General features: G+C 49.5%; 1 protein-coding gene across 1 annotated transcript; it reads left to right on the plus strand.

Moving 5' to 3' along the window:
* Positions 1-27,496, plus strand: MARCO (macrophage receptor with collagenous structure). Its single transcript, XM_017891996.1, has 16 exons — positions 1-120; positions 958-1,182; positions 2,336-2,371; positions 6,863-6,970; positions 7,051-7,095; positions 10,019-10,063; positions 10,368-10,475; positions 14,311-14,409; positions 14,531-14,566; positions 15,060-15,158; positions 15,252-15,314; positions 23,406-23,450; positions 24,574-24,672; positions 25,229-25,273; positions 25,964-26,140; positions 27,225-27,496. The coding sequence occupies exons 2-16, from the start codon at positions 993-995 to the stop codon at positions 27,356-27,358; spliced, it is 1,329 nt and encodes a 442-aa protein (XP_017747485.1). The 5' UTR covers positions 1-120; positions 958-992; the 3' UTR covers positions 27,359-27,496.

Consider the following 27,496-nt stretch of genomic DNA (forward strand, 5'->3'; position numbering starts at 1 on the left):
GCCTGGCTTGTGTTTCAGATCCAAAGCCCAAGAGGAGAAATGGGGTGAACTTATCCCTGGCTGTGGTGGTCATCTACCTGATCCTGCTCACCGCTGGTGCTGGGCTGCTAGTGGTCCAAGGTAAAGCAGGCTTGGTCCTGTGTAGTCCCTCCTGGGAGAGAGAGGTGACCCAGCTGGGTTCCTCAGGTTGAGTGGAGAGCCTTGAGCCATTGCTCCCATCTGCTGGGAGAGAGTCTCAGTCCCTGGCAGCCACAGTGATGAGAGAAGCGAAGAAGGCAGTGTATGTTGTGTGTATGCGTGCATGAGAGAAGGAGAGAGAAACATCGAGAATGCACTTGGGAGCCTATGTGTCTAAGCAGTGAAAGACACAATAATTTCACACAGGGTATGCCACACATGTATGACATCTAAGACTCCCACCTCTGAGTGGGAAGCGCTTTGCTGATCCAAGTGTCCATTTGAACACGATTTTACTTTTGAAGTAATTCGCAATCTAAAGGTTAGAATCATGAAGTAATTCCATGAGCAGACACTGAAGTCACTCAAGAATGCTGAATGCAAAGTTGTCATAAACACATCATGTGTATATTAAGATCACACACGAATGCTGCTTGCACATATTTAGGTCAGACCAACATGTTAGCTGTCATGCATCCACACCCAGAGCATGCAGGAAGGTCTTAACTGCCTGCAGGTTGGAGATTGATTATGGATGCAGTAGGCACAGCTTTAGGCCATGCAGAAATGTTTTGTGGTTGTGCAATATCATGCCTGAGTGTGGAGCACACATGGTCAAGATGTAGAAAAGGCTCTGTGCTCACGCTGGGTCCTGACAGCACGTGGAATTTGTGTTTACAAATTCAGGGCCCGTAGAAGTTATGCACACATGACACAAGAATGTCAGGGATATGCTCAAATGACTCAGTCCCTAAAAGAATGCTGTGGGGTGGGGCCCAGTTCTGAATCTGCAGGAGCGGCTCCAGGTCCTGGAGATGTATCTCCTCAATGACACTCTGTCGGCTGAGGACAGCCTGCCCTTCTCCTTGCTGCGGTCAACACACTCTGGAGAACACCTGGCTCAGGGTGCATCGAGGCTGCAAGTCCTGCAGTCCCAACTCACCTGGGTCCGTGTCAGCCACGAGCACTTGCTGCAGCGCGTAGACAACTTCACTCAGAACCCAGGTTTGGCCTCCTCCCCTCTGGGTTGGGACTTCTCAACAGAGGTCTGGGAGACAGCCGGATCAGGAACCAGGAAATTAAGGGCTCTGTCTAAGCAAAGTGTGACCTCCAAGAGCCAGGGACTTAGAACAACAAACTCAATGCCAAGTCTGAACCCAGAGTCCCCAGATGGATCCAGAATGTCTGGGAGGGAGGGTAAAACACAGAGCTTAGGGTGGTTCTCTGGACCACTCTTCCACAGCTGACTTACATTGACATGAGGTTGGGGAGAGAGCAACTCAAGGCACCAAACTAGTTCAGACAATATGGGGACTTTGGAGGGAGGAGGACAACCGGACCTGCTGGGGGAAACACAGTGACTTGGGTGGTAGGACTGCAGGCTGGGGAAAACTGAGCCAAGGGTGAAAACCCCGGGAGTGCCCCTTCCCTCACTGCTTTCACGGCCTTGCGGCTTCACCCTCTCCTCTCTCAGGCTGCCCCAAAACGGGAAGAGCCTCGCCCTCAGACAGTTTGGGCAAAACCAGCTGCTAGGTGTGGCCCCACTGTTGTAGGGTTTACCCTGTGACACAGAGCTTCGGCCCCAGCAGGGTTCCTTGTTCTGGGCCCCGTGTGAGCTGAGGCTTAGGAGGGTGATCCCATGGCTGGGTCCTGTGACCAAAGGGTACACCCAGCACAGACCCAGGAGGCAAATCCCTCCAGAGGAGCCTCCCCGGGAGCAAAGATGAAGGCTGAGTGGGGATGTGAAGAGGGGTAATAGCTGTGGGCAGATGGATGGAGTCCAGGTTCAGACACTCAGACACCGTGGGAGTGTCCCTTCCTTGAAATGTGAAGGAGCTCATTTTGACCAACACGAAGGGGTTCTACCTCCTCAGGCTGGTTTGAAGCAACCTCCTTTCCCCACCTCCAAGGCTCCCAGGGATCTACAGGTCTCAGGGTGCAGTCCGCTAGTTACAGCTTAGCATCTGGCTCTTTCCAAGGACTCTTTCCCAAAAAACAGCCAGGTGTTTGGCTCCTGTTGTCCAAACCCCCACAGTCTAATGGGAGTCTCACATGGGAGGGCTTACCCTCCCACTAAAGAGCCTGGGCACTTCTCAGTTGGGGCTAGGGCCAAGGGTGCTACACAGCTCAGCTGTAGCTCACTCTCCTTCCCTTGCAGGGATGTTTGGAATCAAAGGTGAACAAGGCCCTCCAGGTAAGTTCATTTCCACTGACACCCACACTGCTCTTTCCACAAAACCTCCCCAGAAGGTCCCCTTGGCCTGTGCCATTCTCAGTCGGGACATCTGACCCCAGCTTACCTTCCCCTGTCCCCACAGCCTCCTTTGTCTTCAGTTGAGTCTCCTCTCTGTTCCTGGACCTTAATTGGACTCCCAGCCTCTGGGCTATCATCCCCCTCCTTACTTAAAGTGGCTTCCTCTCTCCACTCCACCCTTCCAAATCTAGCTACCTTCCCAGGCCGGACCAGGCAGCATTCCAGCTGCCAGGGCAGCCTCTCTCCTGGTCTCCCATAAGCACTCCTTCCAGGTGACTCTTACCTACCACATATATAGCACTTCCCACCAGAGGTGCTGTGCTCATTTCCATGGTGTCTGACTCCTCTCTCCTACAGAGCAGTAACGATGGGAGGCAGGTGTCATGGAGGCACAGGCTGTGCAGTTAGGCCGACTTGAGTTCTAATCCTGGGTCTGGGGCTTACTGGCTGTGTGACTCTGGGTCGGTTGCTTAAGTTTTCTGGAGCCTCAGCCACTCACCTGTGTAGGAAGCAGTGGAGGTAATCTGACTCACCTCACGGAGTTGCTGTAGGACTCAAGTGAGATGCTGTGCAAAAGCTGTCTGACAATGGCATGTGCTCTCTGAGGACAAGGCTATGGCTTGTTTGCCTTTTCTTCCCTCCTCAACCCACATGTGTTGTGTTGCACACACGCTTCACTTCACACAGCCCTGTTCCATTTCATCAGCTGAGTGGTTGAAATTTCCACCTGAGGATAAATATACATGCCATTTTCAGAACAGAATCCTTTGGTCCCATAATATTTCAAGGACGGCCCAGATCACACTATTGACCGGGGAGGGTTTTGAGGCAGCCTTGCATAATGATGGAAGCAGGGACTGGGGAGACCTACAGAAAATCCTGGATCTGCCCCTGTAAACTAGGTGGCCTTGAGCAAATCACCTAACGTTTCTGAGCTCTATATCCTCCCCTATAAGATGGAGATAATGGTAGGACCTCCTAGGATTAGCGTCAGGATAAAACAATAAATGTAAACCTCTTAGTCGAGTGTCCAGCAGAGAGCAAGTACTCAATGATGTTCTTGTCTTCGTCATTATTATGACTATTATTTGCTCTTGTTATTATGGTTGTTATTCTGTTATTCTTGAGAAGACTAAATGCTAATGCTAGGAGAGCCTCCAGCCTGATGAATGCTGGCTCCTCTCCTTCAAGGAGGGGCAGTTTCAACAATTTCAATTGCTTTTGTGGACAGAATCAATGCTTAAACTTCTCAATCCATTGGGTTCAGTACAACCTTCAAAATCTGCCTGTCACCCACCCTAGGCACAGTGCTGCCCACCTCAACCCAGAGCACAGAACATGGGCTCCCTCTGGCTCTCTCTTTCTCTGTAGGAATATAGATGTGCGTACATAGAGAAAAACTCCAACTGTCTCTCTTCATGTCTCCCTCTCTCTCTCTCTGAATATAGATGTGTGTACACAGAGAAAATCTCAACAACTCTGTCTCTCCATGTCTCTCTCTCCTCGTGTTGAATATAGATGTATGCACACAAAGAAAACCTCCAACTCTCTCCATGTCTCTCTCTCTGGTCCCTCTCTTTCTGAATATAGATATATGTAACATAGAGAAAAACTCTCCAGCTTCCTCTCCATCGTCTCCCCTCTCTCTGCTCTCCTTGAATATAGATGTGTGTACACAGAGAAAATCTCCAACTCTGTCTCTCCCTCTCTCGCTCTCTGTATGAATATAGATGTGTGTACATAAAGAAAACCTCCAACTCTCTCTCTCCATGTCTCTCTCTCTGTCTCTCTCTCTTTCTGAATATAGATATATGTACATAGAGAAAAATCTCCAACTCTCTCTCTCCATGTCTCCCTCTCTGTCTCTCTCTCTTTCTGAATATAGATATATGTACATAGAGAAAAATCTCCAGCTCTCTCTCCATGTCTCCCTCTCTGTCTCTCTCTCTCTTTCTGAATATAGATATATGTACATAGAGAAAAATCTCCAGCTCTCTCTCCATGTCTCCCTCTCTCTCTCTGAATATACATGTATGTACATAGAGAAAAATCTCCAACTCTGTCTGTCTCTCTGAATATACATGTATACACATAGAGAAAATCTCCAACTGTCTCTCTCCATGTCTTTCTCAGTCTCTCTCTGCCTCTGACTTCTGTCTGTCTCTCTCTTCCCATTCTTTCTTTTTGTGCCCAGAAACCAGAGACAGGAAACTTCTTCCAGCAGCTGGGGCTATAGAGTTCTCGGCTCCTCCTCAGGCACTACGTGCCTCTCCAGATTCCCTGCCCATCGCCCTTTCCCACCCAGGGAGGCTGTGTTCTCTCCCCTTCCCCATGGCTTGCCTTGCCTGACAGGGCTCCCGGTTGGTTTCTTGGCTGAAAAGGCCCCAGTGACAAATAAGTGGGCAGGGGAGGAGGGCTGGGTGTGGAACCCAGAAGTCATGGTCTCGCTGGAGGCAGCCTGCCTGTGGAACTGCCTTCCCACGCAGGCTGCCTGGAACACAGTCAGGGGAACTGCTCCTCAGCCAAGCTTCAGGAAGAGGATTGCAAAACCCACCTGTCTCTCCGTTTCTCTCCCCTATCAATCCTGGACTTCTTTGCTTCCTCCCAACAAATATCTATTGAAAGTTCCATGAGGATGAGACGTCGCCATAGGCATTGGGGATCCAGACATGAAGAAGACAGACAAGGCCCTGCCCTCGTGAGCCTTCCTGTTTAGGAGGCAACCAATTTGGAGCCTGATGCAGTCACAGCCCTGGCCACTGCTCTGAAAGGATGGGGCAGTTCCCTGGGTAAGAAGGCAGAGAGCTAGCCTGAGCTGCCTGCAGGCAAGGCAGAGAGAGCTATGTGTGCAAAGGCCCTTGGATCAGGACGGAGCTTAGTGAGTCAAAGACCACAGAGAAAGAAAGTTCATGTGTCTGAAGCACAAGAGCAACGGGATGGTGCAGGGAGATGAGCCTACGGAGGGGCAGGGATGAGGTAGGCCCTGAGGGTGCCCCTAGATAAGCACAAGCACTTTGCTATAGGGTTTGTTGACTGATCACACTAACCCCAAGCAACTGTTGGGGTTCAGAGGCACATGGACTCACTCAAGATGATGCAGGCAGGTTTGGAGAAGCTGAATTAGAGTCCTGAGCCTGAGCCTTATCCCTATCCCTGCCCCCAGGGGACAAGGCCACCACAGTGGAGCCGGAACAGCTTGCACTGCTCTTCCTGAGAAGGGATGGTAGAGGTTCTGACACTAATGGGAACAGGATCCTAGGAGCTTACCCTGAAAATCCCCTTCTAGCCTGGGAGTAATGGGGCACTTTCCCTCAGAAGTGCCAGAGGCAGAAACCTCCAGCTTTGATCACCCAGGAGGAGGGACCGCTCTGCAGAGGAGGGGTCTTATCTCTGGCATCGTGGGGTCTCTGAGGTTCTTGTCCCTTCCCTTTGGCCAACAGTAAGAGCCCATTTCACTGGGTTTCTTCCATGCGCCATGGCCTCTGCAGTCCTCCCGAAGACCCTGTAGGGTGGATGTGCTATTCTCATGTACAGAACAAGAAACCAACCAGGGCTAGGCCAAGTGAAGACCCCTATCCAGGTCACGCCACTCATCAGTGGAAGCAGATGTCAAACCCTGAAATGATTCTCTCTCCAGAGACACATCCAAAAGGGATCCCTTGCTGAAGTGAGAGGTTCTAGTCACCAGTTGAAACTCCATCCTTCCAGCCTTGTATATATAAAATGATAGGACATATGGATCCCACACATTGGATGGGATTCTACTTTGAAATAGAAAGCACATCACAGGCTTCTCCGCCACAGTGGCTTGGCAATGGTGCAGGCTTTGCCCTGGGGAGACCTGGAATCTGTGGTCACACTCTAAAGGTGAGATCTCAGGCAAGACCTGGGCATCTCAGAACATCACTGCCCACCTTGGCGATGGGGACAAGGAGCCCTGTATGCCCCCTCTGATTGTTGTGAGATTCCAGTGAAACTCCATCTGCAAAGTGGTCCTTGGAAATGGTAGAGAATCATGTGAGTTCTAGAAATTATAGGCTCCATTTATCCAGAGCTTGCCTTGTATGTTTTCCATGATTGTCCCCACGTGGTAACCTCAGGACATCCATGTGTAACTAGTACACTAATTCCATCTTACTGATGAGGGAGCTGAGGCTCAAAACGATGATGTAACTTGCAGAAGGTCACCCAGCTAAAGGGGCAGTGCTAATACCTGCCCCCAGGACTGTTTAACTCAGTGTCTCTCTTTTGCTTTCCAGACCATGGGTTTCTTGCAGGAGGAACTCTGTCTTCTTTCCTTCTTTCCACACAGTTGGCTCATCTCCATGCTCAGTGAACGTTTGTTGAATGAATCACCATGTGAGTGATTGCATGGCGTTGTTGCCCAATCCTGTTGGCTGACTCATTAGTGTCTCTGCTTCTCTTCCTCAGGTCTTCAAGGTCATAAGGGGGCCATGGGCATGCCTGGTGCCCCTGGCCCACCGGGGCCACCTGCTGAGAAGGGAGCCAAGGGGGCTGCGGGACGAGATGGAGCAACAGGTACAGGTCTTTGTCTGTTGACCCTTAATCATTTTCCTCCTCCTTCTTTGGCTTCACTCTGAATTCCCTTTCCCTTCCAGGCCCACCGGGACCCCAGGGCCCACCGGGAGTCAAGGGAGAGGCGGGTGAGTAGGTGCCAGGTGTGTGCCCAGAAATACACAGCAAGCTTCTTAGAATGACTGCCGCGGGTTGCAGACTCAGCCCCACTCTAGAGTCTGGACCTCTGAGGGGTCTGTAGGTGAAGGGAGGTCTGGTGGGAGACCCCAGAGGGGCTGAGAGGCTGGGAAGCACCCTTTCTGGTGGCCAGAGTAGGGCCCTCAGGGGCAGGTATGGCTAGATGGCCTTCATCCTGGGTGGGGCTGGTGGGTGTGACTCCTACCCGCTCCTCTGTGTGAGAATGTAAGTCTGCCAGTGCCATTTCGGAAAGTTGGCCTCCTTGGTCCAACAGGAACTCTGTTGTCAGGCACATGCACCTCCACTTTGGACTAGCTCTGTGCCCTTGGGAATGTTTCCTGATGTTCCCAAAGAAACTGAGCCTCAGTTTCTTTTTCTGTGATTGGGGAAGAGAGGGCTGCAGAGGGCTGCCAGGGGCAGGGGTGATTAGAGACAATGACCCAAAGCTCATGATTGCTCCTGGGAAAATATTAGTTTCCATTTTTTTAAACTGTTGCCTAATTCTGCCCAGCCATCTTATTAATATAATTGGGTTCACGGAGCCCAGTCAGAGAATGGGGAACCCAGAGCTGTCCCTCCCCAGGGACAAACCCAAACATTGGTTTTCCATTCCACTCTGCTCCCATCCACCCTTCATTCAGAACCTCCATCTTACAAATTCCCCAAGGGGTCCAGGCTGCTGGGATGTGAAGATGCAAAGACATTAAGACCTTTGCTAGACAAAGGGCAGACGAGAGGATTTACAAGGGAGTTGGGAGTAAACAAAGCAGGGCTCTAAGCTGCCAGGCTGCTGAGGCAGAAAGAAAACACCACCAGTTACAAGAAAGGAAACTTTTTAGAAGGGAGAATCCTCCAGAAATTGATTTTGGGAAGGAATTTAATAGAAGGGTCCCCAAAGAGCCTATTGATCTGTGTCCAGCAGGGGGTTTTCTGAGGAGGGTTTAAGGGGGGAGGATAGGCAGACCATAAGAAGGAAGGTTTATGGTGCAGTCAGAGGTGTGCACGTACGTTCACACCACACATACTCACACTCATGTCTGAGGGCACATCTGTGCACATACTCGCATTCTCACACTCACTCACGCACAAACATAATCACACTCATGCACACACATGCACTCACATACACCCATATACTCATGCACATATATGCACTCACATACATGCATATACTCATGCACACACATGCACTCATACACACGCATATACTCATGCACACCAGTGTCTGAGCACACATCCATGTGCATATTTGCATTCTTACACTTGCACAAGTACAATCACACTTGGGCACATATGCATATGCTCACACACATTTGCAGACATTCACACCCCCCATGCATACACACTCACACTCAGCCTGTGGGGGCTTGAGCAGAGCAAGCTCACTCAGAGGGGACTGGGTCTCCCTCTATCCTCTTTCCTCTGAGAGAGAGGGACTCAGGCTAGGTGCCTGAAACTCACCAGAGTGGAGCCACTGAGGCTGGCTTGAAGGAAAAGCCAGAAGCCTGAGGAGCTCAGTCATTTACTTCAAGAAGGAATAGAGTTGGAGCCTCCCCTTCTCTTTAGGACTCTGATAGGCAGGCACATCACACAGCCCTAACAGAGGGATCAGAGCAGGACTGTGCAATCACTAGCACTAAAACCAGGCAACCCCTTCTTCAGCCCAAATCCTCTGGAACCCACATACTGAAACAGATCCACAAAGCAGGCTGTTGTGCTTCCATAGAGAGTGTGGAGTCCAGAGCCCATCTGCACCTTCTGCTTGGGCCCCACTGGTGTTCTCAGGAAAAGCTTTTGTAATTCAGCAACTCACTAAGAGACTCTCTATATACACCCGCCTCCTCTCACTCCTCTCATTCCCATTGTTTTCCACTTTGCCTCCTGGATCCCTCAATTTGCCCACATACTCTTACCGTTTCTCTCCCCAACAGATCCCTCCCTGCCCCTGCACCTGCACCAGCCCCAGGAACACCCAGCACCTCCAGTCTGTACTCCACATGCTAGCCTTGGATACCTGGGCCACATGGGTGGGAATCACCATTCTCAATTCCATTTTTGTCTTAGAGCACTAATTATGCATCTGCTGAAGACCAGGTAGTCATTACCAGCCCCATTTTACAGATGAGAAAATTGAGGTGCAGAATACTTAAGTGTCTTTTCCAGGGTCATCCAGTTTGGGGAGTGACAGAGCTACAATTCAAACACACTTGCCTGACTCTAAAGCCTTTCCTGCACTGCCATGCAGGACATATTCCCAGGTGCTGTTCCTGACCTTTGGGAAGAGAGCTGTCTTAGCTTGTTTTGTGTCGCTATTACAGAATACCTGAGACTGGGTAATTCACACAGGATAGACGCTCATGATTCTGCAGGCTGGGAAGTTCAAGATTGAGAAGCTCCCTCTGGCAGCTTCTGGTGGGGGCCTTGTGTTGAGTCAAAACGTGGTGGAGAAATGGAACTAGCTCTCTTGGTAACTAATCCAGTCCCACAAGAATGAGAACTCACTCCATCTTGCCAGATGGGATTAATGTCTTCATAAGGAATCTGCCTCTATGACCCAAACACCTTCCCACTAGGACCTGTTGCATTGAGGACCAGTCTGCCAATACACGAACTTTTGAGGGACGCTTTCAAACCATAGCAAGAGCAAACGCTGCCTGGAACTGCCAGGGACTCTGCTGTTTGTGTTTGTGCAATCGTGTGTGTGAGTGTGTATGTGTGTGAGAGAGAGACAGAGAGAGCGAGAGAGAGAGAGAAAGAGAGAGATCTCCTTCTGGGCACCTTGCCCAACTAAGCAGATCTAGAATGTCAGCTGATTAAAGACATTTTAGACATTCTCAGGCCACAGCAACTGAGCTCTTTTTCCCTTCCTCACAGGCCTCCAAGGACCTCAGGGTGCTCCAGGGAAGCAAGGAGCCACTGGTAACTTGTGCTTGCTCTGCTAGGGACAAATGATGCCTTGCCTGAGGCACTGAGGCAGTTCTCCCTGACCTCTCTCCACAGCCCCACCCCAGCCCCAGAAGGTTACCGCCCGCCCTACAGTCCTCTTCTCTTGAGTCTTGCCACACCTCTTCAAGACCACCCAAGAAATGAGCTAGCACATCCCCCAGAAGAAATCCAGGGGTCCCATTCCCTTCTCTCCCAAACGCTTCCTGCCCCTTTGCCTCTAGTAGCCTGTCCCCAAAAGGATAGTGGGAGCCCACCTCACCAGCCGTTCTCTTTGCAGGCACCCCAGGACCCCAAGGAGAGAAGGGCAGCAAAGGAGATGGGGGTCTCATTGGCCCAAAAGGGGAAACTGGAACTAAGGGAGACAAAGGAGACCTGGGCCTCCCAGGTGAGGGCCGTATTGGGGGTGTTGGTGCTTGTCAGGAGGCCTGAGGGAACCAGGGCTTGACCTCTGTCCCATTGGGTCTATTCAGTGCCGAGGGCAGGGCAGTGCTCTGTCTATGGGAACCTCTGGAGGACCACACGTGGTCTCTTCTTCCCGAGTGAGCAAAGAGATGCAATGTGAGAGGGAGAACAATGTCATTCCAGGCATGACTATGGCAAGTCGGGGCACAGGCAGTGCTACGAGCTCAGAGAGGAAGCCGAGGGGATGAGGAGGGTGGGCCTGCACTGGGCCTCGGGAAGCAGGGCAGACTGACTGGCGGCAAGGGCAAGAGGGTTGATTCCAGGAGGGAGACCCCAGGCAGCCAGAATCCCCCACTGACTGAGGGTGCTATCTCTAGAACAGTGTTCCTCAAGCCATGGGCCAATATGATAAGAGCTGTTTGGGTGCTTGCTTAAAATGCAGGGAGGGCTCGAGGGTCTGTTTCAAATGCTCTGGACGGTTCTGACCTTGAAGGTCTGGGCACCAAACTCGGAGAAACACTGGCTTAGGGGCTCTGGACTTGACTGAGCAGTCCGCGCTCTCCACCTCTCAGCCTCCTGCAGCCATCGGGGAGGCTCTGCAGTGAATGGCAGACAGTGAGGATTGTGGGGCCAGGTGGGCTTGGTTCCCATCCCTCCTCTGCACCTGGTCACCTGTGTGACTAAGGCAATACTTCACCCTTCTGAGCTTTAATGTTCTCATTTTAGAAAAGAATGGTAATTAAATTAGGCCGGGCGCGGTGGCTCATGCCTGTAATCCCAGCACTTTGGGAGGCCGAGACAGGCGGATCACGAGGTCGGGAGATCGAGACCATCCTCGCTTACATGGTGAAACCCCGTCTCTACCAAAAAATACAAAAAAACTAGCCGGGCATGGTGGTGGGTGCCTGTAGTCCCAGCTACTCAGGAGGCTGAGCCAGGAGAATGGCATAAACCCAGGAGGCGGAGCTTGCAGTAAGCTGAGATCCGGCCACTGCACTACAGCCTGGGCGACAGAGGGAGACTCCGTCTCAAAAAAAAAAAAAAAGAAAGAAAGAAAAGAATGGTAATTAAATTAAAATAATAATTAAATTAGACTTATTTTACAAGACAGTAATAAGGGTTAGAGACCATGCCTTCAAACTGTCTGCCACATGATAGGCATTAAATATCTGATAACTAGTAATAGGCATCAAATACGTGATAGCTAGTAATAGTAATAGTCGTAGTAGTAGTAGCAGTAGCAGTAGCAGTAGTAGTAGTAGCAGCAGTAGTAGTATTATCCCATAAGGTAGAAAGGGAAGGACTTCAGTTTCAAGATCAGACAGACCTGGGTTCTGATACAGCTCACTAACTGTGTGACCTTGGGCAAATGACTTAACCTCTCTTCGCCTCAATTTACTCACCTAGAAAAGGGGACTAATAATAATACAAACCTTTAATGAGGATGAATTACTGCAGGAATATAAGACATATGAGATGTGTACCACTGTACCTGGCACATGGGAATTCCTTACAAAAAACTGGGAAGGCTTGCCCTCAAGATGACAGCCCTTAGCAGGGATGTGTTAACCATCCTCAAATATTCAAAGGGCATTTGTGGGAAAGAAAATGGTCTTGCCCAGGGTGGTGCCCAGCAGAAGAGTAAGGACCAAGGGACCAATGGACTAAGGTTTCAGGAGGACCAACTGTGCTAAGGCAAGGAAGGAAGAATGATTCAGAACCTGGGGTTGACCCCTGATGAACTGGGTGGGCATTGGTCTTAGCGGGAAGCTGTCTGCTGGGATGGGAGGAGGGGCTGCAGAATTCTCCTAGGCTGGGCTGATGGGGGATACTGGCACAGGAAGATGGTTGGGCAGTTGACCTCTGAGGATCCTTCCAAAGCTGGAACAACATACTTCTCTCTATAGATGGGAAAGGGAAACCCAGACTTTCTCAAAGTGGTCCCACCAGCCCCAGAGAAGGGGCCACAGCTAGGTCTTTGCCCACTGAGTCTGAGTTATGCTGCTTCCCAACCACACTGTCACAGAGGCAAGCATAGAATCCACACCAAGACTCAGGCCTGGAAACGCTGTGGTCAGTGAAGAGAAAGGCAGCAGTTTGAGTTCTTCAAAAATCAGGACTCTGGCCCACTCCTCCTCTTCCCAAATTTCATTTCCCAAGATCACGAGATCTCTCTTACCCATGGCTTGCTCAAACTACTGCCAGTGGCTGGGCTGCGCAAACCAAGGGAGACCTGACCCCAATAGTGCTGAGATTTTACCTATTCTCTTCCTGCTAGTAGACAGATAAGCCACCAACTTGAAGTCCCAGGGGACAGGCCTATTTTCCTCACCATACTACTTAGCTACAGTTGGAAAGTTCTGAAGTCAGAGGCAGCTGTGCTTCCTTAGCTAGAGCCAGAGTGTGGTCCTCTGACTGATGTGATACTGCCCTCTTCCCAAAGCCATCCCCTTTGCTGGGGAGTGGAAGTTATAGCAATGCAGATGCAGGCCCAGACCATTCTGAAGAAACCTCATGTGGCCCAGCAATGCTGTAACTTGATGGTCCTGGCCCACAGCAAAAAAGGCACCAACAGATTCCTCCAGGGAAACAGTTCTCAGTGCTTTCTAACAGGTGCCGTTGGCCCCTTCTCTAGAGTGGACACTCTGAATGGCCAAGAACAGCCTTCTCTGCTTTTTGCCCCTCCAGCTGTTATAGGACGGCTCAGTCACAACCAAGTTCCTTAGGATTGCTTTGTCTTCCTCAAGGAGCAGCCACCCTTCAAGTATTCAGCCATCTCAAGGGGTCTGATTCATGAGCCTCACAACTCATGAATTCATAGCACTCAATGCCAAGACCCAGGGCTCTCCCTTCTTCCTCACCTCTTCAGAGCTCTCTGCCCCCTTTTCTAAGTCACTGGAGAGAAAGCTGGTGTCATGCCTGAGTCCTCCCCAGCTTCAGAATTATCAAAATCATAGAATGGAGCAATAAATGCCTTTTAACAAAATTGCCTCCCAATAAGCCTTTTTGAAAGCCTAAAAGGTTGTGTTGAAGTGAGATGTTCCTATTTAGACCTTTGCCCCACTCTCCCCAACCCCAGGGGAGTGGAGTTGAGCACAGACACCCAGCTGATGGTGGGACTTCGGCAGCCTACCAGTAGTATCCTGCATTGAGTGGCTGGCAAGGTCCAGGCAGTCCACCTCTAAACCAAAGAAGTCGCAGAGCCCTACCCCAGTGAGGAGCCTCTGTCAATTGATATGCACCAGGCACTAGCAAGAGAGGAGGGAGCGACAGAGGACTCAGAAGGGGACAGCCTAGGATGAGCTCTGAATTCTGATGATAAGTGGAAAATTTGAAATCTTGGGTACCAGGAAAGCCCACGTCTGAAGTGCTGGCAGGAATATGAGCTGTTGCAATGTTTTTCTGTCTATTGATGCCTCAAAGTTGCTATTCTCAGCATTTGGGATCTGCTTTTTGGAATACTCAGGTTTCAATTTTTGAAGTGAATTCAAATAATTGCCAAAATGCAGACACTAAAATGAGCCAGACAGTGCTGGTCGAGACTGGGCTATTGTCCCTCCCAAGGGGACCAGGGTTTTCTGTTGACTGTCAGCCATACCAGGTCACCTCACCAGATTTTCATGAGTTTCTTCCTTGTCTCTGGGGCAAAGTGGTGCGCTCCTTGGGAGCAGTGGTCATATCTTCCACTTGTGGGCACCAAGTAGGAGCCCAAGGAGTTTAGGATTCGGGATTTCAGTGGAATGGGAAGTGTCGGAGGAGGACATGGTGGCCTGATTGGCGTTCCTCCCACACCTAACTGAGACTTTTTGGTTTTTCAGGAAGCAAAGGGGACAAGGGCATGAAAGGAGATGCAGGGGTCATGGGGCCTCCTGGAGCCCAGGGGAGTAAAGGTGACTCCGGGAGGCCAGGCTCACCAGGTAAGAGAGCACGTGGTCACATCCATTGACCTCTAGGTATTTCTTTTTTTTTTTTTTTTTTTTTTTGGCTGGCTGAGCCAAAGGGAAAAAAAAAATTCCTAAAAGCTCTTTTTCATCTTAGGTTTGGCTGGTTTTCCTGGAGCTAAAGGAGATCCAGGTAAGAACTACAGGAATCTTGGCGTCATCCCAGCTACCACTGTCCCTGGCAGAGTGAAGCTGGGGACCTGGCTCCACCATCTTTTGCTTCATTGTAGTGTTCACCCAGAGCACCTGGGGTTTCTTTAAAACCTGGCCCTGACTAACAGGAACAGAGCAGCCAGCGGGAGGCAGGCCTCACTGATGTTTCTTTCTAGACTTCACCCCACTTTGCCACCCATGGCATGGAGTTAGACAGTCACACCCAGAGCTCCTAGTAAGTCCATAAGTCCCAAACCCTGCAGATGGAAAAGATCAGTAAGTTGCTGAGAATAATTTTCCTACTACTAAGAGGGCTAGCTCATGGCTTCTAAAGAGAGGTGTTAAATCTGCCAAGAGGACTTTAAGGTGTTAAGAGGTACATGTCTCACTGCTGAGAACAGAAGCACCAGGGGTTGGGGCAGCTGGGCCCTCTGCCAACCACCACAGCCTGGCAGTCACTACTTTCCTTTCAGGACAACCTGGACCGCAGGGTGTTCCAGGCCCTCCTGGTGCAGTGGGACAGCCAGGTGCCAAGGGCGAGCCTGGCAGTGCTGGCTCCCGTGGGCTAACAGGTGAGATCCTGGGTCCCGTGGCGAGCACAGAGAGTGATGTGTGAAAACCTGCCTAGTCCAGCCCTTATGCCCTCTGTGCTGTCTGTTGTCCAGGACTTCCAGGGAGCCCCGGGAGTCCAGGAGCCGCGGGCCTGAAAGGAAGCAAAGGGGACACAGGTAACAGAGGGTGCGGTGGGTGAGTAGGTGGGCTTGCTGGGTGGCAGGATGGATAGGGAGAAACACTGCCTCCTGTTAGGCCCACGGAGGAGGCAGAGGGTCTTCTGTGCCTTGGCCTCTGAGGTTCCTGGTTATGGACGGCAGTTGCCCCTGCCAGGACCACTTAAGCCCAAGGGCCTAGAGCTGTTCTTTCTCTTCTCGTAGCTCATGAAAGACCTTGAATGCCATGACCAAACTTCCAGCATCAGGGAGGAGAGCAAAGCACCTTGCCCATAGCATCTCCCTGGTCTGCCTCCCAGCTGTATGTTTCTGCTCTCTCCTGCTGACCCTTCATTGGGACCCCCAGGAGGAGTCCAGGAGTCTGGATTCAGGCTGGAGGATCCAGAAAACTCTTCTTCCACATTTTCCTAAGGGAGCAGCCTGGGAGCACTGACCCACACTAGCCTAACTCACAAAGACGAGTTTATACCATAATGCCAACCAAATCTAGGTTATATACCATCATGTCTATTTAGTCTAGGTTGTAAACCATTGTACCAATATAGTCTACTTTATAAGCCAGTTTGGTCCAGTCGCAGTGTGCTCACTTGGTCTAGAAAGTCCAAACTACTATCACAATGCATAAGACCAATTCCTGCCTTTCTGCCCTCAGACATGCAGGGTATTACAGTGAACACAGAGACTGTTGCCAGATGGTGTGGGCACACTCTGATTGGGTATTTCTATGGAGAACTGTTGCATACATTGGAAAGCCAGGAGCAGGCAGGAGGGGCTATGGGGAAGGCAGGGTTATGATGTAAAGCTGCATGTCTGCCAAGGACATCTGTAGACAGTCTGCCTCCACCCCTGTCCTCTGCCCGAGAAGAAGGTCATGCTTGTGTCGGACAACCTGGATGCCCTCACCCCCTGTGCTGTGCTAGAGACTCACACTGGGACCTGGTCCTCCACGGTTCTAATCAATTGATTGATTCATTCATCACCACCTCCTGGCAAACCTTGGACCCTGGGCCTGAACTTTTGGGTTGTTTTTAAAGCTGTCGGGAGCCATGGCAAGGGCAGCTTTTACACCCTCTCTGTCTAGTCCCACAGCAGTTGTGATTTTTATGGATGGTGTGTCGATATGGGAGGATCCCTGCTATCTGATCCCATGTGGATGCCACCTGAAGGCCACCAGCAAGGTCTCACCATGGGAAAGTTTCCATCTGGGTATGGTTGTCAGACATTCCTGGCTTGTTCACTGTCCATTCTGATCTGATATTTCCATCTTCGCTGGTCCCCAGTCTCAGAGTCCATCTGACTCTGAGACCTGATGCTCTCTTGCCCCTGAAATTTCTGTGTGGTTTCATGGAGATGATTGCTTTAATCTCTCGGTTGTAAATGGTAGCCACCCTCTGTCCCCACCCCCACTGCCAGACTAATGTTTCTTGACTAACTAAGAGTATCAGAGGTAAAACATGATTTTACCCACAGGAGCACTGTGATCACTCTCCAAGCCCCAAGCCTGGGTCTCCCACAGTCTGAGGGTAGGGAATCCTGCCCTGCCCTTTGCATCTTGGGAGGATTTGCAGAACAAAAGCAGCTCCTGCTAATGAGCATCTTCTTGACACCCAGTGGGACAAGCACTCTCCGCAGCGCAACTTTACAGTCAAACAGCCATTAAAAGATACAGCCAGGTTCAAATCTAGGCCCATACAAGACAAAGCTTGGGGTCTTATTAGTACAATCTATCATGAGGTCTTCCTCCCCAGCCCCACCATCAGGGCGTGCTGATGAGTGACACCTCCTCCCTTTATCCCTGTTCACAAAGGATCAGAGCAGAAGGTCACAGCTTGTTCCATTCCTGGGAGGAAACGTGAAGCTCTCAGGCCCTATCACAGTTCTTAGTTACGTACCCAGGACCCCACACCTATTTTAGCAAAAGACTTTTGGCCCATAGCTTGGGGATCGTTTTAATTTCATCATCATTGAGACCTTGTATATCTGTTGAGCACTCTTATGGAGTTCTCCAATAATTAGGACTAGTAGTGAGTACCAGCCAGCAAATTCTAGGGGTTACCCCAGCTGACCAAGTAAACATGAGGAATTGCATTTCAAGTTGGGGCTTGTGATAATTACTGTTTATCTAAAACTGTACAAGTTGCCCACCCAGTCCAAATGTTTGCCTTGATTAAGTAGCTGACAGTCCACATACACATCTCAGAGGGGAATTCCAATAGGACCATAATCTGACTAATCTAGCTGGGTCTGTAGATCATCCTGGAGTCATAGGCTAATAAACTTCTGGAGAGATTACATTTGACAATTTCTGAAGTGTGAGAAGGAGGGGGCAGGCGGAGAGTGGGAGCCCAATCTCCCCATTATGGAGGACAGTGTATACTTGTCAATGTCAGGATGTCGGTATTCCCCAAACTAAAGCCACTGCAGCGCTTGGTCAGTTTTGATCTATCAACCAGGTTTCCAATCTGACGTATTTCCCATTTTGTAAATAAAATCATTAATCTCTCAAGAGAATATCTAGCCACTTTAAATGAAAACAGAAAAATTGCTGTGTGTTGACTTGACCTAGGTGACAGCTAGGTTTCATTACTGTGCATTAATTATTTTAAAAAGATGAGTGGTCTGTTCATTATTATCAGTGCCTCTGGGCCAGGCACTGTGTCTGGGCCTTGACCCCCATGATCACACTGAACTTACCATTCTACTTTACAACGTAGGAAGCAAAGGCTCAGAGAGAGTAAACCCTTTGCTCACAGTATCACAGGGAGTACGAACTGAATTCAGAAGTGAATCCCAAAGTCTGATTCCATAGTTGTGCTGTTCCAGATTCGATTTTAAGGAAGAATGTAGAGTGTATGATTTGAGAGAAATCAGTTACCTTCACCCTGTCTCCACCCCAGCCACACCTTCCACTCCTCCGTAAATGGGTAAATCCTGGCTTGGTCACCAAACCTTTCTATCTCCCCCACAGCCACTGACCACACTCTACCCTATTCAGGTGAAATGCTTCCTCTTGTTTGCACCTCTTAAGAGAGAGGACCAGCTCATATTAAATAAGACAAAGAGGAAATTCCTTCCATTCTGGTGGGAAGATAACCTCCACATTTTATCAAGCAAGGCATGCAGAACCTTCTCTCAGGGTCACTTTTTTTACCTGCTAGAAACAGACCCTGTCCAGTCTCCATCACTTAGTATTTCTAACTTTTCACTTTCAAAGATTGCAGAAGAATAATCCAATTTTAGCTCTACATATCTTAGCTATTTTGAAATAATATTTGTTTAGAAACAAAGAAGGACTCCATTTCAGCTTGTAATCATGACATTTCTCTTTTTACTGTTTCCACCTCATGAAATAACATTAGAAGCAGCCAAAACATTTAAACTCCAAAACATCAATCTGATTGGAAATTATTTATCTCAATGGCCTTTATGTCTAAACTATAACAGTGTGAATTTTCCATGCCCTTTTATTTTCCTCTTCGGGCAAAACCGAAGTGCAAATAACTCAAAATCCATTTTCTCATCTGTATTTGAAGAAGTTTCTCATCTGCATTTGAAGGTATAATTTCTCAGTTAATTCTATTCCTCATATCGAAGTGCTGAGATAGTCCAATAATTTATTAAATTCTACTAAGTCAAATCACTAAATTGTCATTTATAAAACTCTTCCTCATTTTTCTCTAAGTTTCTTAGAGAGCTCTGCAGAACTCTACACATACCCCAATTTTGAGTCCCTTATCCTTCATGTCACTTCTTACCACAAGGCCAATTTGTCAGTTATTCGCTCAATCCTAAATTTGCTAGTAGCACCTAGCCTCCAAGTTGGCATGGTATTTAGGAAGGTTTCCCCAGCCTGGGCAAGACAGCAATGGCCCCCTCTCTACAAAATACAAAAAAAAAATAGCTGGGCATGGTGGCATGTACCTGTAGTCTCAGTTACTCAGGAGGCTGAAGGAGGAGGAGGAGGATCACTTGAGCCAAAGAATTTGAGACTGCAACGAACTATAATTGCACCACTGCACTCCAGCCTGAGCAACAGAGTAAGACCTTGTCAGAAAGAAAGAAAGAAAGAAAGAGAGAGAGAGAGAGAGAGAGAGAGAGAGAAAGAAAGAAAGAAAGAAAGAAAGAAAGAAAGAAAGAAAGAAAGAAAGAAAGAAAGAAGAAAGGAAGAAAGAGAAAGAAAGAAGGAAAGAAAGAAAGAAAAAGAAAGAAAAGAAAGAACGAATGAACGAAAGGAAGGAAGGAAGGAAGGAAGGAAGGAAGGCAGGCAGGCAGGCAGGCAGGAAGGAAGGAAGGAAGGAAGGAAGGAAGGAAGGAAGGAAGGAAGGAAGGAAAGTTTTCTTAATGTGTTGGAAATTTCTCCATTTCACTCAGAATCAGGAGACCTGAGCCTCAACTTGAACTTACCCCTGACTGCTGGGTGACCACAGGCTCAGCTACTTGACTTTGCTGATCCTGTTTCCTTTTCAGTGGCGTGCAGCAGTGTAGAAAAACACCAGGTCCCTGACAGTTTCACAGCACTCTAGGTTTGAAATAGGCAACTTCCCTGGGAGCAGGAACAGTTGAAGACTTTAGTCAGAACACCAGCTCAACACTAAACAACTGGAAGGCATGTGTTTTCTAACTTAACACACGTTTCTTGGGGAAAATTTTTTCTGTAAAATACTTTGCAAGTAAATATTTGGAGCCCTCTCAGCTTGATAAGCTGTGATACTCGGGGAAAGCCAGCTTACTTATGGTTAAGAAGAAAAATCCAGCATTTATTTGCTCTCCAGTGTAGTTTTACAACAAGCAGCTCTGGAACCTATTTTTTGGCCATTTCTCCCTCTACTCTGCAGGAGCTGATCCTATCAGGATGCTGCCTTGATTTATAGTGAAGTAACTACTAGTTCCTCCATCGATTAGTCCATGAACAACCACTCAGCCAGTGTTCTCTTAGAGTCCAGCAAGGCTTGGAGAGAAATCACACAAACCTCAATGCTAATTTCCAATACCCATTAAACACATATCAGAAGACATTTCATCAAGGTCCAACCTCTGCCATATGAACTGTGGGTCTGGGAGGGTTCAGATGCCAGAGGGGCTGTGAGTTCCTATAGAGACAAGGAAGGCTGCTTGTAGGAGGTGGGCTGTGAGCTGGTCCCTCAAAAATGAGTGAGAGTTGTTTAGGGCAGTGCTACTCAAAATGTGGTCCTGAGACCTGCAGCATTAGCATCACCAGGGAACCTGTTAGTAATGTGGATTCTTGGATTCCCACTCCAGCCCCACTGAATCAGTGACTCTGGGTAGGCCCTAGCAAGTTGTTTACTAACAAGATGCACCCAGACGATTCTGATGTATACTCTAGTTTGACTACTCCTCTTTTAGGGGGAAGAAATGGCCCCAGAGAGGCTGGAGGTGTCTTGGGAACCAAGTGCATAGACCAAGTGAAACTCCAGAGAGGGGTGAGCCTAGTACTAGTGGAACAAAGGTGCCTTCAGGGAACAGTGGGAGGCTGGGCCTGGGTGACAGCCCCGACTTCCGCATTCACTCCTATGTGACCTTGGATAACTCACCTAGCATCTCTGAGTGTGTACTTTCTCCCCTGTAAAGGAGGGAAATCACACTGCTTTGGAGGGTGGCAGAAAGATCAAACAAGGCAATGCACGTAAAGCCCCTGGCATGGTGCCTGGCACAATGCAGGCAGCAGAAAATGCTGAGTCCCCTGGAGGTGAGGAGCTAGGAAGGGAGAGTATGGGAAACGAAGAGGGAGGGTCAGGCTTGGGGCCATGAACCTGGTGAACAGGGGCTTTCCTATGATTCCTGTCTTTAGAGGGTGTTTACTTTAGAGGACAGTTGGAGCAGTGCATCTCTTTGGGGGGTCACAATAAAGGGAGGTCACAGTGTTTTGAGGCCCCTTCTGTTTACCTGCATGTGAATAGCATATGTCAAGACTGGTGGGGAGAAAGATCATATTCTATATGTCTATTATGGTGATGAAGTAGGAAACAGTCCACATCCAGACTCTTGGCCCCTTCTATCTGCATCCCAGAGGGTGCCATGTTGCAGAAATCTCTACCTTAAGAGCATGTCCCTAGAGGCGAGGTTCAGGGACCCCAAGACACTGTGATGTGGACTGTTTCCTACTTCATCACCATCATAGACATATAGAATGTCATCTTTCTCCTAACCCATCTTGACATATGCTGTTCAGATGCAGGTAAGCAGAAGGGAAACATCTGTCACTTCTCCTGGACAATCTTAGCTCAGCCCTTCAGGTCCATAGCAGATATTTGTTGGGTGCTAGCTGTGCAGCAATCCTGGTGCTCATATGTGGACTCAACCTCACTACCTGAGGTGCTCCCCCACCTAGAGGGGACACAGGATCCACAGGGTCCTGTGACATCATTTATTTAGCGCTGGTCAGACACGAGGCTCGGCACTTGACACACACAATTTCATTTCAGCCTCACAACTGCCTCAGGAGGCAACAAGGAGACTCAGAGAAGGAAACTGAGGCTCAGAGCAGGGACACCTGACTCAAGGTCACAAAGTCAGTATAAGACAGAAGTGGGCTCAAGCCCAGGCTGTCAGACTATGGAACCACTTTGCTTTAATACCTTGGGAGAAAGGATATCATGTCTTGGGCGAGAGAGGGAAGGCTTCACAGGTGGTGACATCTGATATCTTTGCAGAGTTTACAAGCTAAATGTGAGTTCTCCAGGTGAACCAAAGGGGTGAGACATTCTATTCAGAGGGACAGGTGTGTACATAAATGGCCAGGTGTAAGCTGGGGCCTGTCTGCCAGGGGCTTACCTCTAAGCACCTCCAGCTCTTACAAAAACCTATCCCAGCCTCAGTTCTGTCCCTTTCCCTAACACAAGGAACAGAAGTACCTGCCCTCTCAGAATCTTCTGGCACTTCCTGCTTCTCTTGTTGCCTGGGTCTGCAGCGGCAACTGCCAGCCCCTTGGCTCTCCCGCCCTCCTCCCCAGGCAGTGCCAAGACTGGGGGTGGGATCTGAAATGCCCCTGGATTTCAGGGGCATTCACAACTGCTCTTGCTCATTATTCCAAGAAGCAGCCCTGAAGAGTCCTGCCAGCCTCTTGCCTCTCCCTCTACTGACCAACACACTGCAGGTGCTTGGAAAATCCAGGGATTGAAGTGAGAGGCGGGGCAGGGCGGGCAGAAACTTCCCCAAGGCAACTGCAAGGAGGTTGACTGAGCTCCGTGCCTAGCCAGGGCCACAGATACTTATGACTCATTGTTGGTGTTCCCCTTGTTACCCTCTAGTAACTGTTATTGATAGTCAATAATGAGCTTGCATTTTCCCAAGTTTGTGTAACTGCTTTGAGGAATCCTATTTCTCTGAAATAAAATAAATATTGGCACTTAGAATCAAGAGGACATAATCTTGCTAAATGAACAAATTATTATCTCACAGTGACCCAGCAGGGCGCTGGGGACAGTGGGTCTTCCATGAAACTTTACTGAAAAAAAAGGATGAATGGACGGAAAGAAGGAAGAATGGGGCAACTTTAACATTAACTACAATAGGATAATCACCAATGATTGTGGTTATTATTTTTCCATTTTCTGGACATTAGACCCTTTAGCCACGTGAATCTTTAGCCACTGGGGGCCACAGTGAAATAAACCAACAAATACTTGTAGAGCATCTACTAGGGGTGAGGACCCCCAAAGCTCCTGGTGGCCACTGAGCCCCCTCCACAGTCTTTTGGCAATAAAGATTACTTTATTTACGAGATATCTCCCAATTCTCTTCCAATATAAATGCAACAGCAGGGAATGGGATTGGATTTAGACGCCAGGTCAGGTTACTGGTGGGCAGGAAAGGCCAGCGGTGCATCTGGGGTCTGTCTGATCCAGGCTTTCATCCAGTACCTTGCTGTTTCACCCCCAATACATCTGTTCTCATTCATCTGCAGACTGTCTCTTTTTATGATCTGCTGAAGAGTCTTTAAACAATCGTGGAGAACCAATGTATCTTTCCATCTGCATTAATCAGACAAAAGGTAGAGGTTGTCTAAGATTAAAAATGTCTAATATCTAAGTTTTATTATCTCCTCTCCTCCTTTTTTTGTTTTGATCTTAGGACTTCAAGGACAGCAAGGAAGAAAAGGAGAACCAGGAGTTCCAGGTAAAGGGCTGACTGCATTTTCATCCCTCAGAGTGATGATGGGGAAGGCCCGCCCACTCAGAGGGCGGGTCTTGTTGACCTTGAACGCACAGCTGTGACCTTCTTCCAAAGTGGAGGTTAAGACTCCAGGGCTCTGTCACTCAAGTCTCAGATTTCTCCACTGCAAAACCTGGGAATAACAGGAACTCAGCATCCTGGGGGGTGTAGCATGTGGGGCAGGGGTTGAGGATGGCAAAGGGGAAAAATGTCAGGAGAGCTGGGATGCAGGCGGAGGCTCCGGGCTGTACAGCCGCCATGGAGCTGTGCCCTTCTGCTCCATCCACGGCTGCTGCTTCCCCGCCTCAGCTGTGGCCCACTTGCCTCTTCGTCTTGGCCCCCAAGCTTCTCCTCTCTGCCTCCCGCTGCCTGTCTCTGGGCTTTCTTATTCTTATCCTCACCTCCAGAGCCTGGGGTTCAGTTGGGTACTGAGCTGGCACCAGCTGCAGAGTGTTTCTAGGCCTCTCAACAGCCCTGCCCCTGTGAGTGCAAAAGTGAAATTTTTCAGACACATTTCTTGAGCAACTTTTCTTCCTCATAAGCTAGATATTCTAGCATTTTGTGTTTTGTTTTGCTTTTTTCCAGTTTTTTTAGAGATAAAGTATCTGTGTCACCCAGGCCCGAGTACAGTGGTGCCAGGATAGCTCACTGCAGCCTTGGCCTCCGCACCTCAAGTCATCCTCCCACCTTGGCCTCCCAAAGCGTGGGATTACAGGAGTAAGCCACTGTACCCGGCCTCTGTTACTATTTCAATTCACTAAAGGAGACATGGAGGCTTAGAAACATTCTAGCAAATTATCCCAGCGTGGCTAGAACTTCCACGTAACTATGTAATTCCAGAAGGACCAACAATCTGTGGAATACCACCAGCTATTTTAGCCTGCCTGTTCTCAATAGCATTTCCCTAAGAGTTGAGAGACCAGTGCAGCCACCATATGGACCAAAGACAGGCTGAACATTCAGGTAGCCCAGCCATGGGGGAGGTGTGGCAGTTAAGGATAACTCTTTTGTTAAACAGCAAGGCCCTTGGGTCTCTCTTGGGAAGGCAAAGCAGGGTACCTGACCAGGGCAATGTCTCTCCTTCCAGGCCCTGCAGGTGTGAAGGGAGAACAGGGGAGCCCGGGGCTGGCAGGCTCCAAGGGAGCCCCTGGACCAGCTGGCCAGAAGGGAGACCAGGGAATGAAAGGTAAGGCCTCTGCATCTGATTCCTTGGTTCTTAGGACTATGCTTTACAGCCAGTTCTGTACCTGAAAACAGGAAACGCCCTGTTTTAAGAGGTTTGGGAGTTTTCAGAACCCAGGAGGGTAGAGGTTTATTTCCTTAATTGACAAGTCTTGCGCTGGGGGCTGTCCTAGGCATGGAGCACACAGCAGTGGATTAGGCACAGCTCTAGAATCAGAGGCAGGGGTATGAATGTGCACTTGAGCCATGCCCCATGACCCAACACCCCTAGACGGTTTGCATGAAGGAGATGAGCCCATCCCACTCCATGTCCCTGACCAGACCAAGCGTCCCTCACCAATCTAACTTCAACCCCTCTTGCTATAGCTCAGGCCCATTTCTTCCTGCTTAATCATTGACACCCACAGGACGTCCCGTACCCACAATGCCAGGCCACAGGCGAGACCCAGGGAGAGTCTGACCACCCCCACCCCTCCACCCGCTCCCCACTCCTGCAAATGTAGGCAAAGGCATCCTGCCTGGATTTCTTTCAAACCGTGTGGGTTTTCTCCTCATGACAGGATCTTCTGGGGAGAGAGGAGTAAAGGGAGAAAAAGGTGAAACAGGTAATCACTATTTATATTCTCTTTAATGTGTGATTTAAAGTCAATTCTGTACCTGAAAATTGTGTGTGTTGGGGGAAAAGACGGTTCTCAAATAAATTTCTCACTTTGGGGAAGAGTTGAGGGTCTGGTCCCGTGAATGAGCCTGCCCACGGCACACAGCAGCAGTTAGCAGTTTCCCTCCCCCAGCCACTCTCTCACTTCCTTCCTTCTCTCCCTTCCGTCCCCCTTTTGCCTTCTTCCTTTCCTTTTCTCTCTCCCTCCCTCCCTTCCTCCCCTTTTCCTTCTTCCTTTCCTCTCCCTCCCTCCTTCCTTTCCCTCTCTCCCTCCCTCCTTCCTTTCCCTCTCTCCCTCCTTCTTTCCCTCCATTCTTTCCTTCCTTCCTTCTCTTTTCTCAACTTTTCTTTTTTTTCTCTCCACAACACGTGACAAGATCTGGTGTATGCGATTTGCAAACCAGCCACAGGGACACCTGCCCCCCTGGCCTTGTGCCTGCAGGCCCCAGGTGCACGGAGGCTGCATGCCAGGTTGGGTTGGTGCTGTAAAGTGGGATCTTCCGGGCTCTGGTGACAGTCAAGCAGGGGCGTTTCTTTTCCTTAACTGTAGAACTCCAAAATGAAAAGAAAGAGCCCACAGTTACCCAAAGCCCCAAGGGACCTTCCTCGCCTCTCCCACGTGTGTTTCTTCACCCAGGTGGAAACGCAGTGTCCGTCAGGATTGTTGGCAGTAGTAACCGAGGCCGGGCTGAAGTTTACTACAGTGGTACCTGGGGGACCATTTGCGATGATGAATGGCACAATTCTGACGCCACCGTCTTCTGCCGCATGCTGGGTTACTCCAGAGGAAGGGCCCTGTACAAAGTGGGAGCTGGTAAGTGAGTCACCAGCCAAGGGCCTCTTCCCCAGAGGTGTGGATGTGGCTTTCTCTGGCTGGTGGGGTGTTGGCAAGTGACTCAGTGTGGTTTGCCTTAAAAGAAAAGTATTGGTCCAAGCAACCAAAAAGCTCTGCAGCACAGGGCTCCAGGTATGCATCCTTCCAGCTTGGCAACCCCAGCAGAAAGATGACCTGTCTTCTCCAGCGCTGACAGTGAAGGCTGGCCTTGCTTCAGTCAATGTCCATCCAGCCCTGGGGTCAGAATGCCACATGGCTAAGGGTGTTTGCCGGAGATGGCTCTCCAAAGGACAGATGAGTTGTTGGAACTAGAAGAACAGCGAGAAGTTTCAGGGCAGGCAAACACAGACGTTCACTCCAGCTGTCTGCAAACTAGCATCCTGAATTGACCAGCAGTCTTGGCTGTGATCATGTTTAAAGAGAAGATGGGAAGGGAAGAGGAAACAAATCAGAGCAGGGACTTACTAAAATTTGGGGAAAATGTCTTCAGATGCTGGAGACTCGGCCTATGTCTTTCAGCCAAAAGTTCAAACCTTGAGCAAAGGAGTTAAGTCCCCAGGCAGAGCCCTTTTCTCTGGCCATAGAAGCTGCCCCAGCAGGACATGAGGCCAGTTTCCCCCCCTGCTCCCAACCCCAAGTGTTCCCTGTCCTTACTCCAACCCAAAGCAAATGCTAGCTTTAGAGCAGAGTGATGCCATGATTACAGAGGCATGTGAGAAAGGTGGACACAGTAGGAGTGAATTACCAGGGAGGAGACTAAACGCTGGGACACCCCCAACCCCCCAGGAAGATATTTCAAATAGTGTGGGGTTTAAGTATTAAATATTTGCATGAGACTTTCATCAAAGGGTAGAGAATAAAATGGAGGCAGAGTCATTGTTTAAATAAAAAAAAAATAGGCTAAGCCAGCCATCAGCACATTGGGCCAGAATGGGCCAGAATGACTGTGAGAAAATTCGGCAGTCTACCCCGGATGGAATCTCCCAGGCACACACGTGGCTGCTTTGCTTTAACTCTAATCCTACCCTTCTTGCTCTCTCTGTCTTGCTTTTTCTCTATCAAGGCACTGGGCAGATCTGGCTGGATAATGTTCAGTGTCGGGGCACGGAGAGTACCCTTTGGAGCTGCATCAAGAATAACTGGGGATTTCATGACTGCAGCCACGAGGAGGACGCAGGCGTGGAGTGCAGCATCTGACCGGGAAACGCTTTCACTGCTTTGCTCCCGAGTGTCCTCGGGCTCACACGTGGGAAGGCAGAGGATCTCTGAGGAGTTCCCTAGGGACAACTGAGCAGCCTCCGGAGAGGAGCCATTAATAAAGCTCAACATCATTGA

Source organism: Rhinopithecus bieti, unplaced genomic scaffold (genome assembly GCF_001698545.2).
Source record: "Rhinopithecus bieti isolate Rb0 unplaced genomic scaffold, ASM169854v2 scaffold_19969, whole genome shotgun sequence".
NCBI lineage: Eukaryota > Metazoa > Chordata > Mammalia > Primates > Cercopithecidae > Rhinopithecus > Rhinopithecus bieti.

Excerpts from the sequence above, each read along its gene's own strand:
- MARCO (XM_017891996.1), top strand. The coding sequence starts at position 993 with ATGTATCTCCTCAATGACACTCTGTCGGCTGAGGACAGCCTGCCCTTC. Across the intron at positions 1,183-2,335 it reads CAACTTCACTCAGAACCCAG|GGATGTTTGGAATCAAAGGT; the intron begins GTTTGGCCTCCT and ends CTTCCCTTGCAG. Across the intron at positions 24,673-25,228 it reads GGGAGACCAGGGAATGAAAG|GATCTTCTGGGGAGAGAGGA; the intron begins GTAAGGCCTCTG and ends TCCTCATGACAG.